This window comes from Nyctereutes procyonoides, unplaced genomic scaffold (genome assembly GCF_905146905.1).
Source record: "Nyctereutes procyonoides isolate TBG_1078 unplaced genomic scaffold, NYPRO_anot_genome, whole genome shotgun sequence".
Taxonomy (NCBI): Eukaryota; Metazoa; Chordata; class Mammalia; order Carnivora; family Canidae; genus Nyctereutes; species Nyctereutes procyonoides.
This window is the reverse complement of record NW_026575131.1, coordinates 45,606,296-45,629,318: the sequence shown is the minus strand read 5'-3', so window position 1 is coordinate 45,629,318 and position 23,023 is coordinate 45,606,296. Positions and strand designations below refer to the sequence as shown.

Below are 23,023 nucleotides of genomic sequence, written 5' to 3'. Positions count from 1 at the left end.
CTTCACATAAAGGGCTTGGCCAGGCCACCGGCTGGACTGCAGATGTCTCTTCCAGGCTCCCAGGAGCCTCTCAGTTGCCGCTGGCTTACAGCTTCCCCTGCCCCCCTCACTCACTGGGGACTACCAGCATTTATTAAGTGACATTTGTTTGTCACCACACACAGACACACACACACACACACACACACACACACACACACATCCCGCCCAGGCAGCACTGGGCTGGGCAAGCCTGAGCTTCTAGCTCTGGGCCTGTTAACGTTTAACCAGCTGGAAAAGCCCTTCCTATGGTGACCTTTCACCTTGGAGTCCCGCAGGTCCGGTGTTGGGCCTTATCTCCTGCCCTGCCCTAGGCCCCGGGCCCAGAACTGGACACCAGGGCACGTGGCTGGGCCTCTGAGAGCTGCCAGCAGGAAAAACAGTGCCCTCTGCCCCCACAGGCCCTCCCCTTGCAGAAAGAGGCCTTGGGAAAAGGCATGTCCTCCAGATTACATCTGAGGGAGCAGATATACCTTGGCTTCGGTGGGGGGGAGCTGGGAGATCTGGGAAATCTTGGAGATCATGCAACATTTAAAAGGCGACCAAGGTAACGTAAAAGCCAGGTACAATGCACCCAGCCTGGGCCTCTGGGGCCCCCAGGGAAAGTCTGGCTGGGTGCAAGTTGGAGGAGTCTTTAGCAAGTGGAGGAAGCCAAAAGACTGTGGTTAGACATGAGCAAGGACTTTCTGTCGGACTGACTAGAGTGGAATTCCCAGCCCTGTAAGTCCTGCTGGAGATGGGGGTCTGGATGGTTAGAGAGGACCATTTTGTTCTGGGATTGCCTGGAAATGTTCTGGAGGTTCTGGCTGGTTATTTGGGGTTGAGGACAGCGGTCCCAGGTCTCTGGTCTGCACTTTCCAGCATTCTTGGGCAGGGGAGAAGGAAGGCATCTTGGGAGACCAGGTTCAGGGAAGGGAGTCAAGGGGACCTGAGAGTGGAGGGGCAGGGACCTGGGGCTTGAGGGACACCAGTTGCGGGGTACTATGGCCGGTTTGGAGGCAAGGGGAAATATCCTAGAACCTCCGGTAGGTCCCACCCCTCGAGGGCGGCCCTGCCCCCTTCCCCAAGCGCCAAGGCCCCGAGCCCCCTGGGGCCCTCCTGGGCTGGGGGGGTGGGGGTCGAAGTCCTGCCCTGCCCCCTTGACCCCTGCCCGCGGCCCCGCGGTGACATTTGACCTTGTGGCGGCTGCAGACCGGGGACAAAGAGCCCTGGGCCCATCTGCCGAGGGGGCACCCGTGGGAACGGCCAGACCCCGCTCCCGGCGGCCTGGGAAGCGGCCCCTGCCCCCCTCCGACAGCGCAAACTCTTCCCCACCCTTTTGCAGGTGACCTTGTCTCCTTCTGCGGACTGGGGAGACTGGTGGGACTTGGGGGGCCTGAAGTCACTCTTGCATTCTTGGCAAGAGGAGATAAGGTCAGTTCCCCTGACCCTCCTCAGCACCTTGCCCTCCTCAGTTTCTCTGCTTTCTTCAAAGCTGGCCTTTGTCCAGCGAGATTGCACCGACCGAAGGTCACCAGCCCCCACGATCTCTAAGGAGTTGTGCGTCAGTAGGACCAGGTCGAGTCCTGGGGCCCGCCCTGCAGCAGGCAGCCACCGCGCACACCTGCACAGGTGTGGGCTGGAAACCACCCCGCACCACCACCACCAGGCTGGGGATGAAAACCTTTCTAATCCCCGTCTTGGATTTCAGCCATCACCCAGGAGGCAAGCGCCAACCGGGTCCCACCCGGTCCCCCTTTCCGGAAGGTGTGGCTTACACAAATGACATGCTAATCAGTTGCCTGCTATTAACCTAACACTAACTAACGGCTCGGAAGCCCGGCCAGGAAAAGCTGGAATTTAGCCCGGTCAGGTCCAGACCCTCAGGCCCCAATGGGCCTCCCTGCCCGTGAGCGCGATCTATTAGTTGCTCATTGCCCCGGAGTCACCACTTGCAGGTTCTTACCTTTGCTTCCCCACCCACCCAGCGTCCTTGACCTTGGCTCCATATTCTTTGAATGCAAGTTACAAAGGCCTCTGATTCCTCCTCTCCTCCACCTCCAGCTGGGAAGCCATTGCAGATTGCTTTTCCAGCTAATTTTCCACACCCTGAACCATTAGGCCTTCAGTTTTCCTCCTGGTATATGGGTATTTTCCTGTTGGGAGCAGCTACCAGGCCAAATCCAGCAGCTCCCTGTGACGGGGATGGGCAAGGGAAGGTGTGTCCTATCCCTCTGGACCCCTTCCAGGGCCTCGGGAGGCAGATGAGTGTTGGAATTTCGGTTCTGGCCAAATAACCTCACTGACCCCAAATCCTTCAGCCAGCCCCAGATTTGGCATGAGCTCTGGCACGATCCCGCTGACATATCACAGTCACATGCCACATGGTGCCAGGCCGGAGACAGGAGGCCTGTCTCAAATGCCCAGCCACCCCTCCATCAGCTCCCAGACACCCAGATGCAACAGCCCCCATCCCACCCAACAGGTCCCAACATTCAAGGTCACACATGATATAACATCACTCCAGGACGGTTTATGATGTGGCCCGCCATAAAACTGTCCGGCACATCCAGAAACAGCCAGGATGGGGCCTACAGAAAGGTCTCCCCCAGCCTGGGAGGCCGGTGGGGTGGTCTGGGCCCCCCCAGTGCCCTTGCGGTGGCTTCTAGCACCTCCAGCTCCTCTGCCTGTCGAGCCTCCATTAATGCCACCTGCTGCTCCAGCTTCCTCTGTTGCTCTTCCTGCTTCCTGTGGGCACCTCGGAAGGCCAGGACCAGGGCACTGGAGGAGGGTGGAGGGGGGATGGGGCCGAGCCGGGAAACAGCCTCCCATCCCACCTTCGTCAGGAGCTATGTATTCCCAGCCCCAGACAGGAACTCTTTGAATCTTCCTGGGGTTCCATCCGGTAAAGGGGCAGTATGGGATGGATGGAACTTGCCACCCACCTTACAGTGGTGGGGGGGAGGCTGAGGCTCAGAGAAAGCCAGGACACTCACTTCTGAAGTCACCAGAAGAGGGGGACCCACCTGTGAGCCTTGCATAAGTCCCTGTTCAGCTCAGCACTCTGAGCACATCTGGCTCGCCCCTTCTGAGCCACGTGTTCTAGTTCCTCCCGCAGAGACCGCAGCTGCTCCCGCAGGCCCAGGGCCCTGGTGCAAGGGTGGGGAGAGAGGAGCTTGTGGCCGTAGCCAATCCTTCCCATCTCCCGCAACGCCATGTGAACACACCTGTACACAGAAGTGCAGCCAACCCTCCGCTGCACACAGTGCCCCCACGGATTCTCATGTATACCCCCCGCCCCGCCCATCCATCCCCCAGCCCAGGGCCGAGACACACACCGGTTAAGTGATGCTGCCAGTTCCTGGGCTAGAGTCTCCGGGCCCTGCACTTTGCCCACCTGGCCTCCATCAATGCCCCTGCCACCCCTGCGGAGAGCAGGAGGGCCCTGTGGGAGGCAGAAGGGAGGGAAGTGACATTGGCCTAGGTGGAGTGTGGACTCAGCCCAAGCTGGACATGGAAGTCACCCAGACAGTGGCGGCCACAGCCCCTGCCCTCACAGAGCCCCCAGTCTGGTGAGATACCCCAAGAAAGGTAAAATGACTCCCAAACCAGAGAAATAAATAACAGGGGATCTCATCTGGAGGCAGGCAATGACTTGCAAGAGATCATGGGCTTAATCAGACAAAGAGGTAAGTGACCAGTGTTCTTGGCAGGGGCACAGCATCTACAAAGGTGTGAAGGTGGGAGAGATGATTTAGAGGAGGGTTCCAGAAGCTGCTGAAGGCTTTAAGCAGAGGGCAGTCTTGATGAGATAGGAAAAGGCAAAAGGAAAGGCCTCAGGGAGAATGCTCGAGCCAAAATTTAGGAAGAGATGAAGCCTGGGCTTGGGCTATTGGGGAGGAGATGCTGGAGTGGGACTAAGGAGGAGGCACAGGTTTGAGTGGAAGACACTAAAACTCCTTGGGGCTTACTGGGCTTGATACCCTCAGAGAAAAAAACCCCAAGTACAGGTATGAACTTTGACAGGCAGTTTAACCATTCAACTCATTTCTTTGTGGGTTTTTTTTTTTTAAGATTTTGTTTATTCATGAGAGACACACAGAGAGAGGCAGAGACATAGACAGAGGGAGAAGCAGGTTCCCTGCAGTGAGCCCAATGCAGGACTTGATCCCAGGACCCCGGGATCACGCCCTGAGCCAAAGGCAGACACTCAACCACTGAGCCACCCAGGTGCCCCAAACTCATTTCTTCATGCAGAAATGCCAACTGTGGCTCCAAGGGGGCTGTGATTGACGACCAGGGCCACAGACCTGCTAGTATACTGCTAGCCCCACCAGGCCCAGGAAGGGCCACTCACCTGAGACAACTCCTCTTCGTCTCCACTGCTCCTGCCTCCACTGCTGTCCCCACTGCTACTGTTGGCCCCACCCGTCCGGAGCTGTGCCCGCTCCCACCGCAGCTGCTCTAGCAGGAGCACGTGGGCTGGGCCCTGGGCTCGGAGGGCAGCCTCTCGAAGCTCCAGACCCCGCTTCTCCCGCCGTACCAACTGGAGCCGCAGCATCAGGTCAGCCAGAGTCTCCTAAGAGACCAAGGAGTGGGCAGAGAATTTGGGCCTCTAGGATCTGGGGAAACTGAGGCCCCAGGAGGTACCCAGTGAGGACTGGTCAGGCAAGAACTCAAACCTTCACCATGATCTTGTATGATGAGAATTATCGTCTCCTAAAAATGACAGCTGTAGAAATGGCAGTTCAGAGAGTACCAATATCTTAGACAAGATCAAGTAACATCTCAGTGGAAGGGTCTGGAGTTTCTCCAGCTCTAGAACCTCAGGTCTTTCATGCCAGGGTATAAACCTCAGATTATGTCCCCTGCCTCCATCTCCTTTCCACAGGCAGGAAATTTTGGAAAGCCAGATCCAGAATCTTATGAGAAATTGAATTCCGGAAGACAAACTCCTCTTCAACCCTCAAAATCCCAGTTCCAATTCTCCTCCCTCCAGGAAGTCTGCCCCCAGCCAAGTAGAACTCTCCTTTGTTACTCAGTTGCCCAAACACATCCCTCTCAGCCTCAGCAAAGGGTTTTGTCCCACCAGAAAGACTAACACAGTGACCACTGCCCATATGTACCCGTGTGGCTGCCAAGTCTCGCTGGATCTGCATTTTCTCCAACCGGGGTAGGGCCGGGCCAGGCTGGGTCCCCAGAATGGCCTGCACCAGAGCTTCTGCATGGGGCACAGTGGGCATGGGTGCCAAAGTTGGGCCCGGTTTTGGGGGAATCTTCACCAGAGCACGGCGCTCCCGGAGACGCTGGATATAGCCCCAGAGCTGGGTAGCCACCTCCTGTGGTGTGGGCCGATCCACACTACTGCCCTCAGGGCTACAGGAAACAGAAGAGGGGTCTAATGTCAACACTGGTGGCCATAGTCGTGTTAACCTCATGCCAACTCTGGTAGGCTCTATCAACTTCCATCTTACTGACCATGATGGATTCTATGCCATCTGTGGTGAGTGCTATCATACCAACATGGTGGACTCCATAATATAAACCCCAATGGGCACCATCATTCATCAAGACAACATAGTGAACACCAACACATCAACGCTTACTGTTGCTCACGCCGTCATGGTGGAAGCCATCACACCAACTCAGTAGGTGCTATCACTTATGGCAACACAGTGGATGCCACCACACGATGGGCACCACTGCTCAGCTGGCCAACCCAGTTTGGCAACATCATGTTAACTCAATGTGTACCAACATCAGGCCAACCCCATTAAACACCATCATGCCAGTTCTAATCAGTGGGCACCATCATCCATCTTCATGCCAACCCTGGTGGATACTATACCAATTGCAATGGCTGTCAGCCACCATGTCAACTTTGCTGAGTAGCAGTCAGACAATTCTAGTCAGGCCTCATGCCCATGAACCATGGAGCATCCTACACCAACCCTGCTGGGGCTCAGCCATGCCAAACCCCAATGTGGAGGTGTGGGAGCCCCATTCTCTAACAAGGACCCCACTCACTGGCCCTCCCAGTTCTCAGCTTCCCAGGGTACCTTGGCCGTGTATCCCGTGGTGTCTCTCCATCCATGGCAGCCTCCTCTTGTGCCAACAGCCTCTGAGCTTCCTTCTCAGCTGCCTCCAGGTCACCCGTAGGGGCTTCCTCTCTTGCTCCTGAGTCTGCCTCCAGGAGAGTGAGCAGGACTCCATATGCCTCCTCACAGTGCTCACTGTGAGACACCGATTCTGAGTGCTCTGGGACACCCAGCTCCATCTCATGGTGTGGGTGACATACCCACTTGCTCTGCGATCCTTCACTTCCTCCCCCACCTCCACCCGTGGGAGCTTGTAAACTCCTTCAGCACCCTTGGGCTAAAACTGCCTTAAAAGAATTTCTCTGGAGATGCCTGGGTGGCTCAGTGGTTGAGTGTCTGCCTTCAGCTCAGGGCATGATCCCAGGGTCCTGGGATTGAGTCCTGCATCAGGCTTCCCTCGAGGAGCCTGCTTCTCCCTCTGCCTATGTCTCTGCCTCTCTCTGTGTCTCTCATGAATAAAAAATAATCTTTAAAAAAATAATTTCTCTGGTTGGAAAGGGATTTCCTGCAAGGGCCCTGACTCTCGCTGCAGATCATCCTCTGAGCTGGCACATCCTCAGAGTACTCATTCCCTTCCAAGCTGGCAATGTCACGGGTGGGATGCACTCACCTGTATTGCAAAGCCAGACGCAGTGCTGTGGCTTCAGCCTCCCGCTGGCCCAGCTGCATGCTGAGGCCTTCACACCGGCCCTTGTACCCCTGCAGCACAGCTGAGAGCAGACGGTTGAAACATTTGAGTTTCTCGATGCTCCTGCCTCAGAAGTTCGGGAAGAGGGAAAATGAGAGGCACCGTAGGGTAGGTGGGACCCAGCTGACTTCCACCCTCCTCCCCACTCCACTCCAGCTCCAGACTCTCAGGTTTAGAGCCCAGCACGGGGAGGCACCAGTGCCCTTACGAGCTCAGCATTTATGGCTCTTACGCCTGGAGCTGTTCCATCTGAGCTTCCATGACGTGTATCCCTGGGGTGGGGGGTTGAGTGGGAAGAGGTCCAAGCATCTGAGTGCTGGAATCACTCCGGAGGCGTCGGAGCAGGGGATGAGTCAGAGAGAAGGGGTCCTGCCAGAGAAAGGTGATTTGATTTGCCCAGATTGTCACTGAAGAGCCTAGTGTCATGGGTTTAAGCCTCTTCTAATCCCTGAAGCTACCGGACTGTAGGACCAGGATTTGAGTCCCATCACCCAGAATCCTAAATCTCAGGATCGTGGTTTTAAGCTTCCTGTACTCACCTGAGTCCCCCAGGGCTCCTCATCTACCCCAGAACTGCTGGAGCCGCTGCCTGAGCCACCTGCTTGGCCATGGGAGGGAGGTGGGAAAGATTCCAGCCTCAGCAGCGAATCCTGCAGCTCCTGGACCTGGGGTGGGGGTGGGGAAGGAAGATGGAGTAGGTCAGGCCTGGGAGCTCCAACCACCCACCAACCCTCCATCAGACCTGCTCCTGAGACAGTCACAAGGCCCCAGCTGAAAAGCAGGAACCCAGCTACTGCCTGCCCCCTCCGAACTCCTCACTATTCAGCCTTGGGCAATTCACTTAGCCACTTAAGAATCTTCTATCTTTATTTATTTATTTTTTAAAAGATTTTATTTATTTATTCATGAGAGACACAGAGAGAGACAGAGACACAGTCAGAGGGAGAGGCAGGCTCCCTGCTGGGAGCCTGATGTGGGGCTCGATCCTGAGTCTCCAGGAGCATGCCCTGGGCGGAAGATAGGTGCTAAACCGCTGAGCCGCCCAGGGACCCCCATCTTCTATCTTTAAACATATAAAATGGCCAGTTGGTACAGGAAAAGGTGCTCAACATCACTAATCATCAGGGAAATGCAAGTCACAACCACAATGAGATATCATCTTATACCTATTAGAATAGCTACTGTCAAAAAGATGTTGGGGTGCCTGGGTGGCTCAGTTGGTTAAGCGTCTAACTCTTGGTTTTAGCTCAGGTCATGACCTCATGGGTTATGGGATCAAACATTGTGCTCAGTGAGGAGTCTGCTTGAAGATTCTCTCCCTCTGCCCCTCCCCCCACTCATGGACACATGTGCTTGGTCTCTCTCTAAAATAAATAAATCTTAAAAAAAAAAAGAAGCACAAGTGTTGGGGAGGATGTGGAGAAGAGGAAACCCTCATGCACCGTTGGCGGGATTGTAAATTGGTGCACCCATTTATGCAAAACCACAGAGTGCATCCTCAAAACTTGAGAATAGAACCATCACACGATTCAGCTATTCCACTTCTGGGTATTTACATGAAGGAAATGAAAAAAGAGTAGCTCAAAAAGATATCCGCACCCCTATGTTCACTGCGGCATTACTTGCAATAACCAAGACACTTAGGAAGCAACCTAAGTGATCATCAGTGGATGAATTGCTAAAGAAGATCTGGTGTATAGACAATGGAATGTTATTTGGCCTTAAAAAAGGAGAAAAAAATAATAATAAATAAATTTAAAAAAAAAGAAGGAGGGACACCTAGCTGGTTTAGTCGGTGGAGCCTCTGACGTTTAATCTCAGGGTGATGAGTTCGAGTCTCACATTGTGTGTACAGACTACTTAAAAAATAAAATCTCTTGGGATCCTTGGGTGGCACAATGGTTTAGCACCTGCCTTTGGCCCAGGGCGTGATCCTGGAAACCCGGGATCGAATCCCACATCGGGCTCCCGGTGCATGGAGCCTGCTTCTCCCTCTGCCTGTGTCTCTGCCTCTCTCTCTCTCTATGACTATCATAAATAAATAAAAATTTAAAAAATAAAAAAATAAAATAAAAAATAAAATCTCTTAAAAAAGAGAGAGAAGGAAATCCTGCCATTTGTAATAACATGGATAAACCTTGAGAGCTTTGTGCTAAGCAAAATAAGTCAGAGAAAAGCAAGCACACCATGACCTCACTTATATTTGGGATCTAAGATAAAACAAAATGAAAAATTGAACTCACAGTTATAGAGAACAGAGCGGTGGGTGCCAGAGGCGGTGGGGATGAGGAGAGGAATGTGGGTGGGGGTGAGGAGAGGAATGTGGAGCAGGGATCATCTTTCCCAGCCAGGAAGTGGGCCCCATCCCTCAGGCTGGGCTCTGGTGGCCCCATATCTTGCCACCTTGTCCTGCCCAAGATGAGGGCCTGTTCCCCCATCTCCTTCAGCCACATGGCTTTAGATTCCATCCACATGTTAAAGAGGTCGGGATGTGTTTCTCTTGTCCTGACATCTCCCCTGAGCTCTGGATTCTGACCCCAGAACTGTGTCTTTGATGGTCCTACATGGGTGGCTCAGGGGGTTCTTGAACTCATTAGGGTCCCAACAGCTCCTGGTCCTGCATTTCTGGCTCCCAGTCCCGCAGGCCCCCAGACCAGGACTTGTCCTCAACCCTTCTCTGGCTTTCACACCCAAACCTGCCAGCTCCACCTTCGACACCACCCAGAATCTGCCCACTTTGTGCCACCTCCACAGTTTCCACCATCTGGTGTCTGGACCAGTGCCTCGTGGATCCGCCGGCTGTTCCTCCCATGCCTACCAGAGGGCGCCTGTGACGCCGGCACCAGGTCCCGCCCCTTTCTGCCAAGGGGTGGGGGGACTCCCAGGAGCCCACCAAGCTCAGGGCCAAAGCCCAACTCCCAGAAGCCCACAGACCATGTAAATCTGCCCCCATCACCAACCTGCCCTCCCCTCACCCCCACACTGGCTTGCTCACTGTTCCCTGACTCACACTCCCACCACTGGAAGGGAGCTCCTTCTCCGCCTGGCATGCTCTTTCCCCAGATCCGTGCATGGCTCCTCCCTCACCTCCTGGCTCAAGTGTCACCTCCTCAAGGGGCATGTCTGACCACCTTATCTAAGAAGGCAAGGCACCTTTGTTCAGGGCTCTGCAGCAGTCAACGCTCCATAAAAGTTTTTCTCTTTCTTTTTTTAGATTTTATTTATTTATTCAGAGGAGACACAGAGAGAGGGGTAGGCTCCCTGTGGGGAACCTGATGCGGGACTCGATCTCAGGACCCTGGGATCATGACCTGAGTCAAAGGCTCAACTCAAGTCAACCACTGAGCCACCCAGGCGTCCCTCCGTAAGAGTTTTTCTAATGAACAAACAATGGAAGGTTGCCTATGCCAGGCCCGCCTCCCCCTTAGGCAGAGAACCCTCAGAGGTAGAGCACAATAAGTCGGAGACCCTCACCTCTCTCTGCAGCATCTCCTTCTCCCCCTGGATGGCCTGCAGGGAGGCCTGTGTGCGAATCAGCTCCTCCTCTCGGCTGCCCAAGGCCAATCGTAGCCAGTCATTCCTCTCTGCCAGGCTGGCTGCCTCCCTCTGGCAACCACTTGCCCCCTCCTGCTCCAAGCAGGGCCTTGGTCCCACCTCACTTCTGTCCTCTGCCTCCCCGGGCCCAGGACAGCTGGAGGGCCGGCGGCGCCAGGCAGCCGCCGCCGCCTCCAGGGAGCTCAGAGCATGCTGGAGAACCTGAAACACGTCAGAGGCTTCAGGCCTGGGGGGGACAGTCTCCCCATCCTGTGGAGCTACATCTGTGGCCTGGTGGCCTTCCTCTGCAGGCTTGCGGGGTCCCTCGGGAGATGGGGCCAGTCCTCTGCTAGAGTGCCCCTCAGCCTCTTTGTTGGTCCTGTGGTGAAGTGAGAGACAGAAGCTTCTGGAAATGGGGTCATCTGGGGTGGCTGGCTCACAGAGGGTGCATTATCCGGGGCCTTGAAAGTTGGGCAAGGAGGGCAGTGGGAAGCTACGGCGTGTGTGTGAGCAAGGGAGGAACACAGGTAGATCTATGGGGAGGAAAGACACACCAGGGCTGGAGTGGGAGCCCGGACAGAGTGGGCCTTACCTGTTCCCCAGGCCCTGCCCACTGGCCTCTGCCTCTGGCCCCTGCAGCCTCGGCTTGCAGCTCTCCTGAGATGGCACAGGGCCCAGCTCAGAGCTCCCGCTGGCTGCCTCAGCCTCCTCTGAACTCTCCACCACGGGATCCAGCTCCCCCTGAAAATGACCCACAGGGCCAAGCTCCGAGCCAGGCCGGGGGGTGAGTGACCCCAAAGAGCTGGATGCGGCAGGGAAGGGGGCACTTACAGGTGGCGCATGCCTCCCTCGCCGGCTTCGGGGTCGCGTGGCCCGGGCACTCATTGCTGTCCAGAATTCAGTCCTCTGATTCTTCTTCTGAAAGCCACAGCCTGATCGCGGCTCTTGTCTTTGTTGGTCTGGGCGAATGACAGCCTTAATACCTTCTTCTATGAAATGAGCATCGATCTCCTCCCACTGGGAGGGATCTTGAATTACCAATGTTGAGCTGGCACATTTGAATACCCCTCCTGACAGGCAGCTCACTACCTACCAAATTTGTTCCTACCTCCCCTTGTCTTTTGCCTCCTTTATTTTTCACTACCTCTGTGCTCCCCTCGGTCCCCAATCTGGACCTGGCTTGAGGACTTCAGGAATCACCTCTCCTCCCCAGGGTCCTCTTGAGTCAGAGGCCCCAATCTTGGGGTTGGGTCCCCTCAGCCTGCTCTAATGCTACTCCTCTGTACCTCTAGGAATACCTTGGTCAGCAGGTATCCCTGGACACTCTTGGGGTAGCTCTGGCCACTGCTTGCTTAGGCCCTGGGCTGGCCAAGGCTGGCTTGGGAGAGGCCGGGAAACAGGAAGCCCCCTCCCCTGGTCATGTGACTTGTTATTGTGCTATTTCCTCCTCAAGGACATCAGCTTCCTCCAGTCCCGGTGGGACACACATGTCCAGCTCCTGAGCTGTTGGTCCTTCCTTGCCCCAGCCTCCAATCTCATGTCTCTTCCACCTCTGAGCCTCAGTTTCCTTATCTGTAAAATGGGGGGGGCTTTAATTATAGGATCTGTCTACAGTGTCATGGGAATTTTAACAAGCAATTTGCACATGACCGAGCACCATCCAAGAACTGAATTGTAACACACCACTCTTGTTCGGTGCCTCTCCAGCTCCCATCTCTGCTTCCTCTGCCAGCTGCTGTTTTTCCTGGATTCCTCAGGGTGCAGATCGCCCCTACATCCTGCCCATTTTTCCTGCATCCATCTCTAAAGGGCCTCCTCATTTCCCTCCATAACAGCCCAACCCTCTCCCCTCTACTTGGATGCCAGCCCCTCTCTCTCCCTGGACTCTACAGCCACCCACCCCTTGACTCCCTTCTCCACCCAGGCCCCAGAGACAGAGACCTCATTGTTCACCTCTTCTGCTCACACACCCTCCATGACTCCCCATTGCCCTTGGGAAACATTTCAAGCTCTTCTACTCGGCATTCGAGGCCCTTAAAAATTATGCCCGCTGTCTGTACCCACGTATACTCCATGCTTTAGCCACGATGACCCCTCTGTGAACAGGTGAAGGTTCACAATTCTCACATCCCAGGGCCTTTGGTTATGCTGTAACCCTTTCCTTGTTTCTGCACTTGGCTTATTTTTTATTTATTATTTTTTAAAGATTTTATTTATTCATGAGAGACACACAGAGAAGCAGAGGCATAGGGAGAGGGAGAAGCAGGCTCCCTGCCGGGAGCCGGATGCAGGACTCAATCCCAGGATCCCTCGGGATCACGACCTGAGCTGAAGGCAGCCGCTCATCCACTGAGCCTCCCAGGTGCCCCTGCACTTGGTTTAAACTGCGCAGAGCCTGGAGTAGCCTGAATCTTCCTCATTCCGCTGACAGACACAGGAGGCTGAATCTTCCTGCTTCTGCGACCCCAAAACTGGTAAGGAAATAAGTTGCAATTCTCTGACTTGCGGGCACCCGGGCACATTGAAATCTACACTCTTAGCCTCTGCTCCAGCCATTTTTTTTTTAAGATTTTATTTATTTATTCATGAGAGACACAGAGGCAGAAACAAGGCGGAGGGAGAAGTAGGCTCCCCGCGGAGAGCCTGATGTGAAACTTGATCCCAGCATCCTGGGACCACCACCTGAGCTGAAGGCAGATGCTCAACCACTGAGCCACCCAGGCGCTCCTGCTCCAGCCATATTAACCTCTTAAAGGCTCCATCACTCCAAGGCTCTTGCAAGCCTCAGGACCTTTGCCAAGGCGATTCCTTCTTTCTGGAATGCCTTTCATATTGTTTTTCTAGCAAGTTCTTCATTCTTGTAGACTTAGCTTGCATAGCTCCTCCTGGCTGTCGGTGACCAAGAACCTGGCTCCTGAGGGCTGGTTTAGTTGATCCTTTTACACGTAAAGAAACTGAGGCGGCTCAGAGTGGGTTTTATTTTTTATTTTTTATTTTTTCAGCGTTTTAATGGCTAGGGGGTAAGAGAAGAAGTGCGCGTGAAGAAGAAAAGGTGGTTTGAAATAGTTTGGGCTTAGTATTTTGGGGGGTTTGCAAATATATGCAAAATAAGGGGCAGAATTAAATAACTGGGCAGGGCCTGGGGCGTGGGCCACTCCCACCTCAGCGCACAAAAACCCACCCCTCGCCGAGGGCCAGGTCGGCTCCACCAATCATCAATTAGCCCTACCTCTTCGTCTAAATCCCGCCCAAGTCACTCGTATTCAGTTAATCACATTGCAAGTGAGGCCTTCTCCATCCCTTTGAGCCTAGTCCATAGAAAAGTCCACTCCACTAGGCCTCGTCCCAGCCTATCAGGGCAAAAGCGCTGACCACTGAACCCTGATTTGGCCAGAAACATCAAAGCCCTGGCACGTCTTGCTTTAACCAATCACACTTCAAACCCCACCCCCTAGCGCTGTCCCAGCCTATCAGCTTCCAAGGCTCTCCAGCCTTTTCCCCCGCCCCGTTCAGTTATCCGCTTGCCTTACGGCTTGCTGAACTACATTTCCCAGGAGGCTTCGCGGCCGCGCCGCACCACTTCCGGGCTGCGAAAGATGGCGGCTTCCTAGTCAGTTCTCCGCTGAGTTGGAGGGAGGCTCAGCCTACGGTGAGAGGTGGTTGGGTGGTTGCGGTCCTGTCCCTAGAGGTCCAGCCCCTAGCCTTCCCGGAGTCTTCCGCTTTCAGCTCTGGTTTCTCCTGCAGGCTAACCTCCATCCCTCTTGAAACATGGTCTTCCTTAGAGATCGAGGGGATTGCAAGCCACTCAGACCATCCTCCGCAGCCCACACCCAATCCCCGAGAGGAAAACTGTGGGCGTCCCATCTTTCCTCAATGGGACTTTTAACAGCTAGATTCGTGCCCTTCTGCGCAGACAACCCCTGGGCAACCCAGTGCCCACTGCGGGGAATCCTAGAGCTAATTAGTCTTATGTTGTCTTTTAAGCAATCTGTGCACCCGAGGAGGGGCTCGAACTCACAACCCCAAAATCAAGAGTGGTACGCTCTACCGACTGAGCCAGCCAGGCACCCCGGCGAATTACTCTGTTAACCTTCACACTAAAACTGTCAGTTACTTTACCCGCAAAGGGAGGTTGGTTTGGGAATAGCAGAGAACTGCAATTTAGGACACACAAGCTGTAGCAAAGCATTAGGCAAGTCCTGAACGAAGGAGGGGAGTTGGGAGGGGCATAAACCTAAAGTCTATTGGAATACTTTGGGAATTTGAAGTTTAGTGGCTTTCCACTGGTTGAGCTGTGACTGTCTGTCATTGGCTGCGCTGTTGCCAGGCAAGGAGAAACTCTTTCCTTTTCTTGCTAGGTTAGTATAGTCTTCTTTCTTTCTTTCTTTCTTTCTTTTTTTTTTTTAAGATTTTATTTATTTATTCATGAGAGACACAAAGAAAGAGAGCACGTGGCAGAGACACAGGCAGAGGGAGAAGCAGGCTCCATGCAGGGAGCCCGATGTGGGACTCGATCTTGGGTCTCCAGGATCAGGTCCTGGGCTGAAGGCAGCGCTAACCCGCTGTGCCACCCGGGCTGCCCTATAGTCTTTTTCTGTTGGGAATGCAAGATCTATCTTCCCGTGGGGGTCTGCGGTTGTGGTAGGAAGTGAGAGCTTCCCCTTTTGGCCTCCCTCCTCCATTTTTTATTTTATTTTAAAATTTTATTTATTTATTCGTGAGAGACACACAGAGAGAGAGAGAGAGAGAGAGAGAGAGAGGGAGAGAGGCAGAGACACAAGCAGAGGGAGAAGCAGGCTCCATGCAGGGAGCCCAACGTGAGACTTGATCCCGGATTTCCGGGAACATGCCCTGGACTGAAGGCAGCACTAAACCGCTGAGCCACCCAGGCTGCCCTCCCTCCTCCATTTTAAATGAGGTGTCCTTTATTCAGTTTCCTACAGGCATAGCTGGTTCCAGGTGCACAGAGGTCTAGCTGCTGGGTTTTCTGAGTGAGCATCACTTCAAGCAGGTATTCTTTCCCGTCTTGGAGGCAAAAGGCTCCTGGCAGCTGCTGACTTCCATCCTCCCAGCTCTGCAACTCTAACGAGTCCCTCTTCCCTAACAGCGCTATTGGAAGCCCCACAGGTGCCCCTCACTGACCTGTATTGGGTCATGCCCCATGTCTGAGCCAGTCCTGGTGGCCAGTCTTGTTCATTGGCCAAGGAAAGGGGGGGGGGTAGCTCTATAGAAAAAATGGGAGACTTTAAGTCAGAGGGGGTGCCAGGCACCTGTTCTGCAGATGTGGAAACTGAGGCCTGGAAAGGATTGATTTTTACAACCATTACGCAGTTCATGCCCTGTCCTGCACAGTAACCAAATGTTTTTAAAACCCTTAAGGGGAGGATCCTGGCTTCTCCCAACCCTGCTCCATCCAGCCACTTAGGGGCCATGGAGGTGGCGGAGCCCAACAGCCCCACCGAGGAAGAGGAGGAGGAGGAGGAGGAAGAAGAGGAAGAGGAGCAGTCAGCTGAGCCCAGGCCCCGCACACGTTCCAACCCTGAGGGGGCTGAGGACCGGGCACTGGGGGCCCAGGCCAGTGTGGGCAGCCGCAGCGAGGGTGAGGGTGAGGCGGCCAGTGCTGATGATGGGACCCCCAACCCTCCAGGAGCTGGCCCCAAGCCCTGGCAGGTGCCCCCAACAGCCCCCGAAGTCCAGGTGCGGACACCGAGGGTCAACTGTCCAGAGAAGGTGGTAAGTGAGGGGCTTGGCCTGTGACTGTGAAGGATGTTAGAGAACCTTAAAGTTTAACACTCTTGCTTTTTTTTGGGATTCACCCTGCAGTCACTTCCTATGCGTTTTCTGGGGTTACCACCACAAATTACCACAAACTGAGTGGCTTAGAACAACAGAAATTGATTCTCTCACTGTTCTGGAGGCCAGTAGTCTGAAATCAAGGTATGGGCAAGACCATGGTCCTTCTGAAGGCTATAGGGAGAGATCCTTCCTCACCCTTTCCAGCCCTTGGGGGCTCCATGCATTCTTTGGCTTGCGGCCTCATCACCCCAGTTTCTGCCTCCTCCTCTTCGCACGGCCTTCCCACCTGTGTCTCTGAATCTTCTTTCTCTTATAAGGACATTTGCCATTGAATCAGATCTCAAATCATTTATTTGAGATCAAGAGAAAGAGTGTGGGTAAGGGGAAGGGCAGAGATAGGGAGAGAGAATATTAGGCAGACTCCCTGCTGATAGGGGAGTCCAATGGAGGGCTGGATCTCATGACCCTGAGACCATGACCGAGCTGAAATCAAGAGTCAGATGCTCCTGTCAACCCAGCCACCCAGATACCCCTGGATCAGGATATTTATCTTATCTCAAGATCTGTATCTTAGTTCCATGAGCAAATACCGTGATTCAAAAAGAAGGCACATTCTGAGGTTCTGGGTGAGCATATCTGGGTGGGGGCTGGGGCATAGTTCAATCCACTCCACCTTTTTCTTGTTCTGTGTCAGACATCCTCTGGTTCCTTTATTCTCTCATAAACCTGGACTCCATGTCTAGTGTTCTTTTCCCTGAACCACTGTCTTCAAAAGTAGGTTGCTTGGCTGGGAAGTGGGGGTCATCCCACCACCTTTTCAGGCAGAAGTGCTAGGAGAAGGGCTGCCAGAGCGCAGCAGGGGCTGGTGTTGATGTCTAGTCGCTAGGTTCTTCCACTCACGGTGCCCTTGCCTCCCTCCAACCTTCTTGCAGATCATCTGCCTGGACCTGTCAGAGGAAATGTCCCTTTCAAAGCTGGAGTCATTCAATGGGTAAGAGGAACATCTGGGGGCTTGAATAATGCAGCCACGGCTTGGGGTGGGTGGGAGGAAGGCAGCTCAAACAACTCAGGGCTGTCCCTCTTTCTGAGACTCATAGCAGCTTGGCCTGGCCTGGGGCCTGGTGCTGTCAGAGAGTAGTGATGGCAACCAAGCATGATAACAGCTGTAACCCCCCAGGGCTCTCTTCCAAGCCTTTGAGAGCTACCATGTGACACCCATGGCACAGCAATAACTCAGAAACTCCTAAGAAGTGAAGTGACTTTCCCAAGGTCTCAGAGCGGGGACTCAGACCCAGGCCTAGCTGACCCTGAAGCCCCTGCCCTGAGCTGCTGGGACTCTGGGGTTGGTGACCAGGCTTGGATAGGGTCCAAGGGGATGCCGAGGACAAGCCCGTCTTCCCCTCGCTGCCACCCGTAGCCATCTGTGGCTCTGTGAAGGCCTGGGGGAGACCCAGGCTGGCCAGAGGAACTCACTTGGAGAGGCCAGAGGCTGGAGAGAGGTGGCTGTGGACTCTGCCACCTGCCTGCTGCATGGCCTGGGCCTCCAGTGCCTAGTGGAGGGCTCCCCAGGATTGGCAGCTGAGGAGACGGCCTCCAGACTAGGAGGCCTTGCCTTAACCACCCCCTCCTTCTGTGCCTCCCCAGCTCCAAAACCAATGCCCTCAATGTCTCCCAGAAGATGATTGAGATGTTTGTGCGGACAAAACACAAGATCGACAAGAGCCATGAGTTCGCGCTGGTGGTGGTGAATGATGACATCGCCTGGGTGAGGTTGGGGCAGGGCCTGGGTGCCTCGGGGCTCCCTAGGGGCAAGGAGGCACCTTGCTGAGATTTGTGCTTCCCTGCAGCTGTCCGGCCTGACCTCTGATCCCCGGGAGCTCTGCAGCTGCCTCTATGACCTAGAGACGGCTTCCTGCTCCACCTTCAGTATCCTTTCAGGCAGGGGTGCCCTTAGAGGGGCCTGGGCTGTTCTTCTGGTCTTGGAACCCCTGAAGCCTGAGCTGTGGGGGGCTGGCTGAGACTGGCTCAGCTCCAGATCGCAGTTCTGCTGTGACAAGCTTAGGCAAGTCACCTCTTTGAACCTGTTTCTTCATCTGTAAAAGGAGAGGCATGAAACCTCTTTCCTCAGGGGGTTGCTGTTAAGATAAAGTCAATACAAAAGCCAAACCAACTGATTTGGACCCTAGATGGCAAAACCACACACATGGGGAGCTTTCTATACAGGGCCAAGTATACAGTTTGTGCTCAATAAATGGTGATATGTGACTGGAAAGTCACAGTCACTTCTACAGCCCCTGTAACCTGGGCACAGCACATTTTATGCTAGTTTGAACACAAAAGGCTCATGTAAAGCCCCAAACTTAGAAAATGATCCTTGTGCATTAGGAAACAAGGCTGAGTGTCAGGAGGCAGGCTCTTCCATTGTGAGGGCAGCTGCCCTGTCTGTGAGTCAGGAAGAGTTTTCAGGGCATCCAGTGCTGGCCTCCTGTTTTCTGATTTGTGCTGAGGGAGCACAGGCTCAGACAGGGCAAGCAACTGGGCCAGCGTCACCCAGCACATCTGCACGGTGGTACCCGGCACTAGGCATGAAGGCGCCCAGGCCCTCCTGACATCAGGATGAGGGAAGCCACCCGCTGCTTCCCACCCATGCTCTGCCACCAGCCTTCTCCTTAGCATCCCTGCCAGATCTGGAAGGTCTCTTCAGCCTCATGTAAGTACTGCCTTCCCCGCACTTCGCCTTCCATGTTAGTCCCATGGTGGCCCTGAGGTCCCCCATTCTGTGTTTTTTTGTTTTTTTTTTTTAAGATTTTATTTATTTATTCATGAGAGACACAGAGAGACAGACACACAGGCACAGGCAGAGGAAGAAGCAGGCTCCATGCAGGGAGCCCAATGTGGGACTCCATCCCGGGTCTCCAGGATCACACCCTGGGCTGAAGGCGGCACTAAACCGCTGGGCCACCAGGGTTGCCCCACTCCATGGTTTTAACCCACAGGGCAGCACATGTTTTCTGTGAAGGGCCGGACAGTAAATATTTTCGGCTCTGCAGGCCACGTGGTCTGGGTCACGATGACTGGATTCTGCCCAAGTGGTCTGAAAGCAGTCCCAAAGCCTACCCACATGTGTGGTCGTGTCTCAATAAAACGTAATGTCATGAACACTGAAATTCTAATTTCATGTCATTTCCACAAGTCACAAAACTTCTTTTGATTTTTCTCCCCAGCCATGTTAAAAATATAAAAACCATCCTGAGCTTACAGGCCCTTAATAGTCCAAAAACCCCTGTTTTGACCTGCCTCCTCATGGTGGATGCGGATCTTGTGTTGCCTTTTCCATCGTGGTTAACCTGGAACAAGTGTCCTGGCAAAGTTTGCAAGTGAATGCATCCTGTAAATTCCCAATGGAAGACATGCTGGATCAAAGGGGTGCATATTTTTGATCTGCTCGAGTTTACCAGAGCACTTTCCAAGGAAACTAACTCTGTGTGCTCCCCACCGACACTGGGGCCCTTCCCACTGCTGAAGGTTCCTCTTGTCTGAGAGTGGCAAGCGGGCCCTGGTACTGTCACCGTGCTTTCTTTGACTTGTAAGCCACTCAGTATTCTGGCATTGATTTGTCCATTTGTCCCGTTTGCCTATTTTTCTAGCGAGGTGTCAGCTTTTTTCTTACTGATGATCAGATTTGCTTTTCATATATTAAAGACTCTAGCGCTCTGTCTGCCTAATACCCTCTGCTGGTATGAGATCCAGCCGTGGCTACTTAGGGACCTGGGTGCTAACTTAGCAGATAGGATTGGGTAGACTGTTCTGGCCTGGTGGGACAGGTCCAGCTCAGGTCAATGATTGGGGGATGTTCAGGATGGAGGGAGTGGTCAGAGTGGACTCCAGCTTTGGAGTCAGCAAAGTCTCCCTGATAGAGCAGGAGAGGTCAGGAGGAAGGGTGAGGCTGTGGAGGCACTCAGGGCAGAGGGATCAGCATGCGGGGAGGCTCAGAGGCAGCAGTGAACTTGGGCTTTGGATGCCCAAGGAGGGCCCGAGCTCTCCGAGGGTGACGAGAGGCAGATCTCAGGAGTGTGCTCTGACCTGTCCCCCACCTTTGCTACGCAGCCAGCAGAAGACTGAGCTGCCAGTCACTGAGAATGTGCAGACAATTCCACCCCCATACGTGGTCCGCACCATCCTTGTCTATAGCCGTCCGCCCTGCCAGCCCCAGTTCTCCCTGACGGAGCCCATGAAGGTGAGTGAGGCCCAAGAAAGGGAGGGATATCTGCAGCCAGCAGCATCATGGTTAGACACCAGGAGGAACTTCCTGATTACAAGAACTGGGGTGCCTGTGGATAGGTTCCCATAGTCCCAAATCAGACGCCAGGGAATCACAGGCATGGGGGTATGGGGTGATTCAATCCCCGAAGGCTGGTGTTCTTCCCCCCACAGAAAATGTTCCAGTGCCCCTACTTCTTCTTCGACGTTGTTTACATCCACAATGGCGCTGACGAGAAGGAAGAGGAAATGAGCTGGAAGGTCAGAGGCTGCTGTGTGTGGGGGTGGCAGGGGGTATAGGTGGGGTGTCTCTGAATGCATCTCCGTGCTGCATGCAATGCCCGGTGCCCTGGCCTTGCTGGATCATGGTCCATAGGTCCCTCAACAACCATTTCCACCTGTCTGCTGTGAGCTGGTAGGGGCTTCTCTCCATTTGCCTTTGCCCTTGCAGCATGCTTCCCTCCCTGCCTCCCCAGGCCCTATTGGTCCTTCACATCCTAGCCCTGACCTTGATTAGGCCACTTACCTCTGAGCCTCAGTCTACTGTGAAGAGGGGGAGTTGAAATGGGCTCCTACTCATACTTCAGCACCCAAACCAAAAGGCTCTGATCCTTGGGGATCACTAGCATGGGAGCCGGGGGAAGCCAGCCTCTAACTGTCTCTCCAAACTAGGGTCTCCAGAACTGAGACCTCTTGGGTCTACCACCAGGTGGGTGGCAAGGAATATGTGCTGAGTGTGGGAATGTTTTCTTTCTGGGAAACTCCTCTCCAGGCTTCAGAACCCATCCCTGATGCCCCCTCCTCTGGGAAGCCTTCCAGGGGCAGAGAGGGATCTATCAGGGGAATCCTGATAGCCCCTCCCTGGCCCCACAGGACATGTTTGCCTTCATGGGCAGCCTGGATACCAAGGGTACCAGCTACAAGTATGAGGTGGCGCTAGCCGGGCCAGCCCTTGAGCTGCACAACTGTATGGCCAAGCTGCTGGCTCACCCACTGCAGCGGCCCTGCCAGAGTCATGCCTCCTACAGCCTGCTGGAGGAGGACGATGAAGCCACTGAGGTTGAAGCCACCGTCTGAACCATCCCTGTGCGTCTCCGCCTTCCCGTGCAGTGAAGGCCTGGGCTTGGAGAATGGGTCTCAAAGTAGGCTGTGTGGCACCTTGGTAGGGAGGGTTCCAGGAGGCTCCTGGGGACTCTGGGCACTCATTCCGCGTGTTTTCCAGCCCTCCTCCCACTAGCAGTTTGTCCACTGTAAGTTTTGTTCTCCCCTGTGTGACTTTTGTCATCAAAATAAAAATCTGAGAATCCCTAACCCAGGTCCACAACAGTTACCTTGTGTTAATTTGGATCTTTTTGATTACAAGTGACAAACTTACCCACTGAACAGAAAAGAGAATCATTTGGTTTTTGTGAAACCAAAAGAGTGATAAAAAGTGAAGTGGGGTTTCCCTGGGTGGCTCAGCGCTTTAGGGCCTGCCTTCCGCCCAGGGTGTGATCCTGGAGTCCCGGGATCGAGTCCCACATTGGGCTCCCTGCATGGAGCCTGCTTCTCAACTCTGCCTGTGTCCCTGCCTCTGTGTGTGTGTGTGTGTGTGTGTGTGTGTCTCTCATGAATAAATACATAAAATAAAAAATTATAAATAAAAAAATAAAAAGTGAAGTTTTAGGGTTGGCTATATTCAGTTGTTCAGACAATAATGCCGTTGGGGTGGGCTGAAATATCTTGCAATGATTGGTGTTCAATGTGCCCTGCTTTTCTCCCAGACCACGGAAAGGGCTGTGACCCCTCCCCAGACTACAGCCCAGGTGAAGAGAGGGCTCCCAACATTTCCTCCCAACTGGCCTTGCCTGGGTGGGGTAACCTTACATTGGTCCAATCCCGGGCCAGAGCTGTGGGATGCTCTAATTGGCCAGGACTTGATCAAGCCTCTCTTCTGGGAAGGGACTATTGGTCTTTCAGGAAATCATATGGGTTTGCCCCAGAGGAGGGGAGACCAGAGACAGATACAACAGGTCTACCACTCAACTATCTTCCTGGATAATGAGCGATTGTGAAAAAAAGTTTAGCGGTTAGGTTCTCGTACAACAGGAACAGCTTTTGTGGAGCAACAGCTTTTCCTCCCTATGAACATTTATTGGGCACCTATGTGCCAGGCCCCTGTGGTGAAACTCGTTCAATTTCACATCAGCCTGGGTCTATCCTCCCATCGTGCAGATGGGAAAATGAAGGCCCCCAGCGGCCCAGCGCTCCAAAGTAATGAGCCCCCGTTTCCCCGGGGAGTGATAGATAATCAGCGACACAGGGATGGAGACGAGAGCTGTTCACTGGAGCCTTACATAGTTCCGAGGCCGTGCGCGTCCAGGGAGGCGGCCTGGGCAGGACGTTCCGGGAGACCTGCTGCCCGATGCGCACCTCCGCACCCAGGACGCGGTTCCGCCCCGCCCATCAGGGGAGTTCGCGTTTCCCCGCTTTGACACGAGATAACGGCACGCCCGGCGGCCTCCACCCGCCCGGTGTTTATCGGCGGCCGCAGCCCCGGCTTGAGCGCCACTCGGCGTCACGGGCCCCGGAGGCACCAGAGCTCCCGACCCCGCCGCGGACGCCCCTGCGGCGGAGGTCGGCTCGGCGG

General features: G+C 54.2%; 2 protein-coding genes across 5 annotated transcripts; one reads left to right on the top strand and one right to left on the bottom strand.

Annotated features, from left to right (window-relative positions):
- Positions 1-2,537: 2,537 nt before the first annotated feature.
- Positions 2,538-11,720, bottom strand: USHBP1 (USH1 protein network component harmonin binding protein 1). Of its 2 annotated transcripts, XM_055342649.1 has the most exons (13): positions 11,637-11,720; positions 11,170-11,355; positions 10,931-11,079; positions 10,279-10,717; positions 7,344-7,469; positions 7,037-7,173; positions 6,727-6,867; positions 6,078-6,251; positions 5,145-5,394; positions 4,376-4,597; positions 3,357-3,463; positions 3,045-3,245; positions 2,538-2,799 (listed from the first exon to the last, which is right to left on the bottom strand). In XM_055342649.1, the coding sequence occupies exons 2-13, from the start codon at positions 11,221-11,223 to the stop codon at positions 2,610-2,612; spliced, it is 2,190 nt and encodes a 729-aa protein (XP_055198624.1). In that variant the 5' UTR covers positions 11,224-11,355; positions 11,637-11,720; the 3' UTR covers positions 2,538-2,609. The 2 variants fall into 2 exon arrangements, with proteins under 2 accessions (XP_055198624.1, XP_055198625.1); XM_055342650.1 differs by having other exon boundaries at positions 3,045-3,167; positions 11,170-11,713.
- A 2,181-nt stretch (positions 11,721-13,901) lies between these two features.
- On the top strand, positions 13,902-21,720 carry BABAM1 (BRISC and BRCA1 A complex member 1). Of its 3 annotated transcripts, XM_055344761.1 has the most exons (10): positions 13,903-13,987; positions 15,272-15,349; positions 15,718-16,071; positions 17,067-17,125; positions 17,779-17,899; positions 17,982-18,060; positions 18,820-18,844; positions 20,242-20,371; positions 20,569-20,655; positions 21,268-21,720. In XM_055344761.1, exons 3-10 carry the CDS (start codon positions 15,769-15,771, stop codon positions 21,469-21,471), a joined length of 1,008 nt encoding a protein of 335 aa, XP_055200736.1. In that variant the 5' UTR covers positions 13,903-13,987; positions 15,272-15,349; positions 15,718-15,768; the 3' UTR covers positions 21,472-21,720. The 3 variants fall into 3 exon arrangements, with proteins under 3 accessions (XP_055200737.1, XP_055200736.1, XP_055200738.1); XM_055344762.1 differs by lacking the exon at positions 15,272-15,349 and having other exon boundaries at positions 13,902-13,987; XM_055344763.1 differs by lacking the exons at positions 13,903-13,987; positions 15,272-15,349 and adding an exon at positions 15,356-15,465.
- Positions 21,721-23,023: the final 1,303 nt, after the last annotated feature.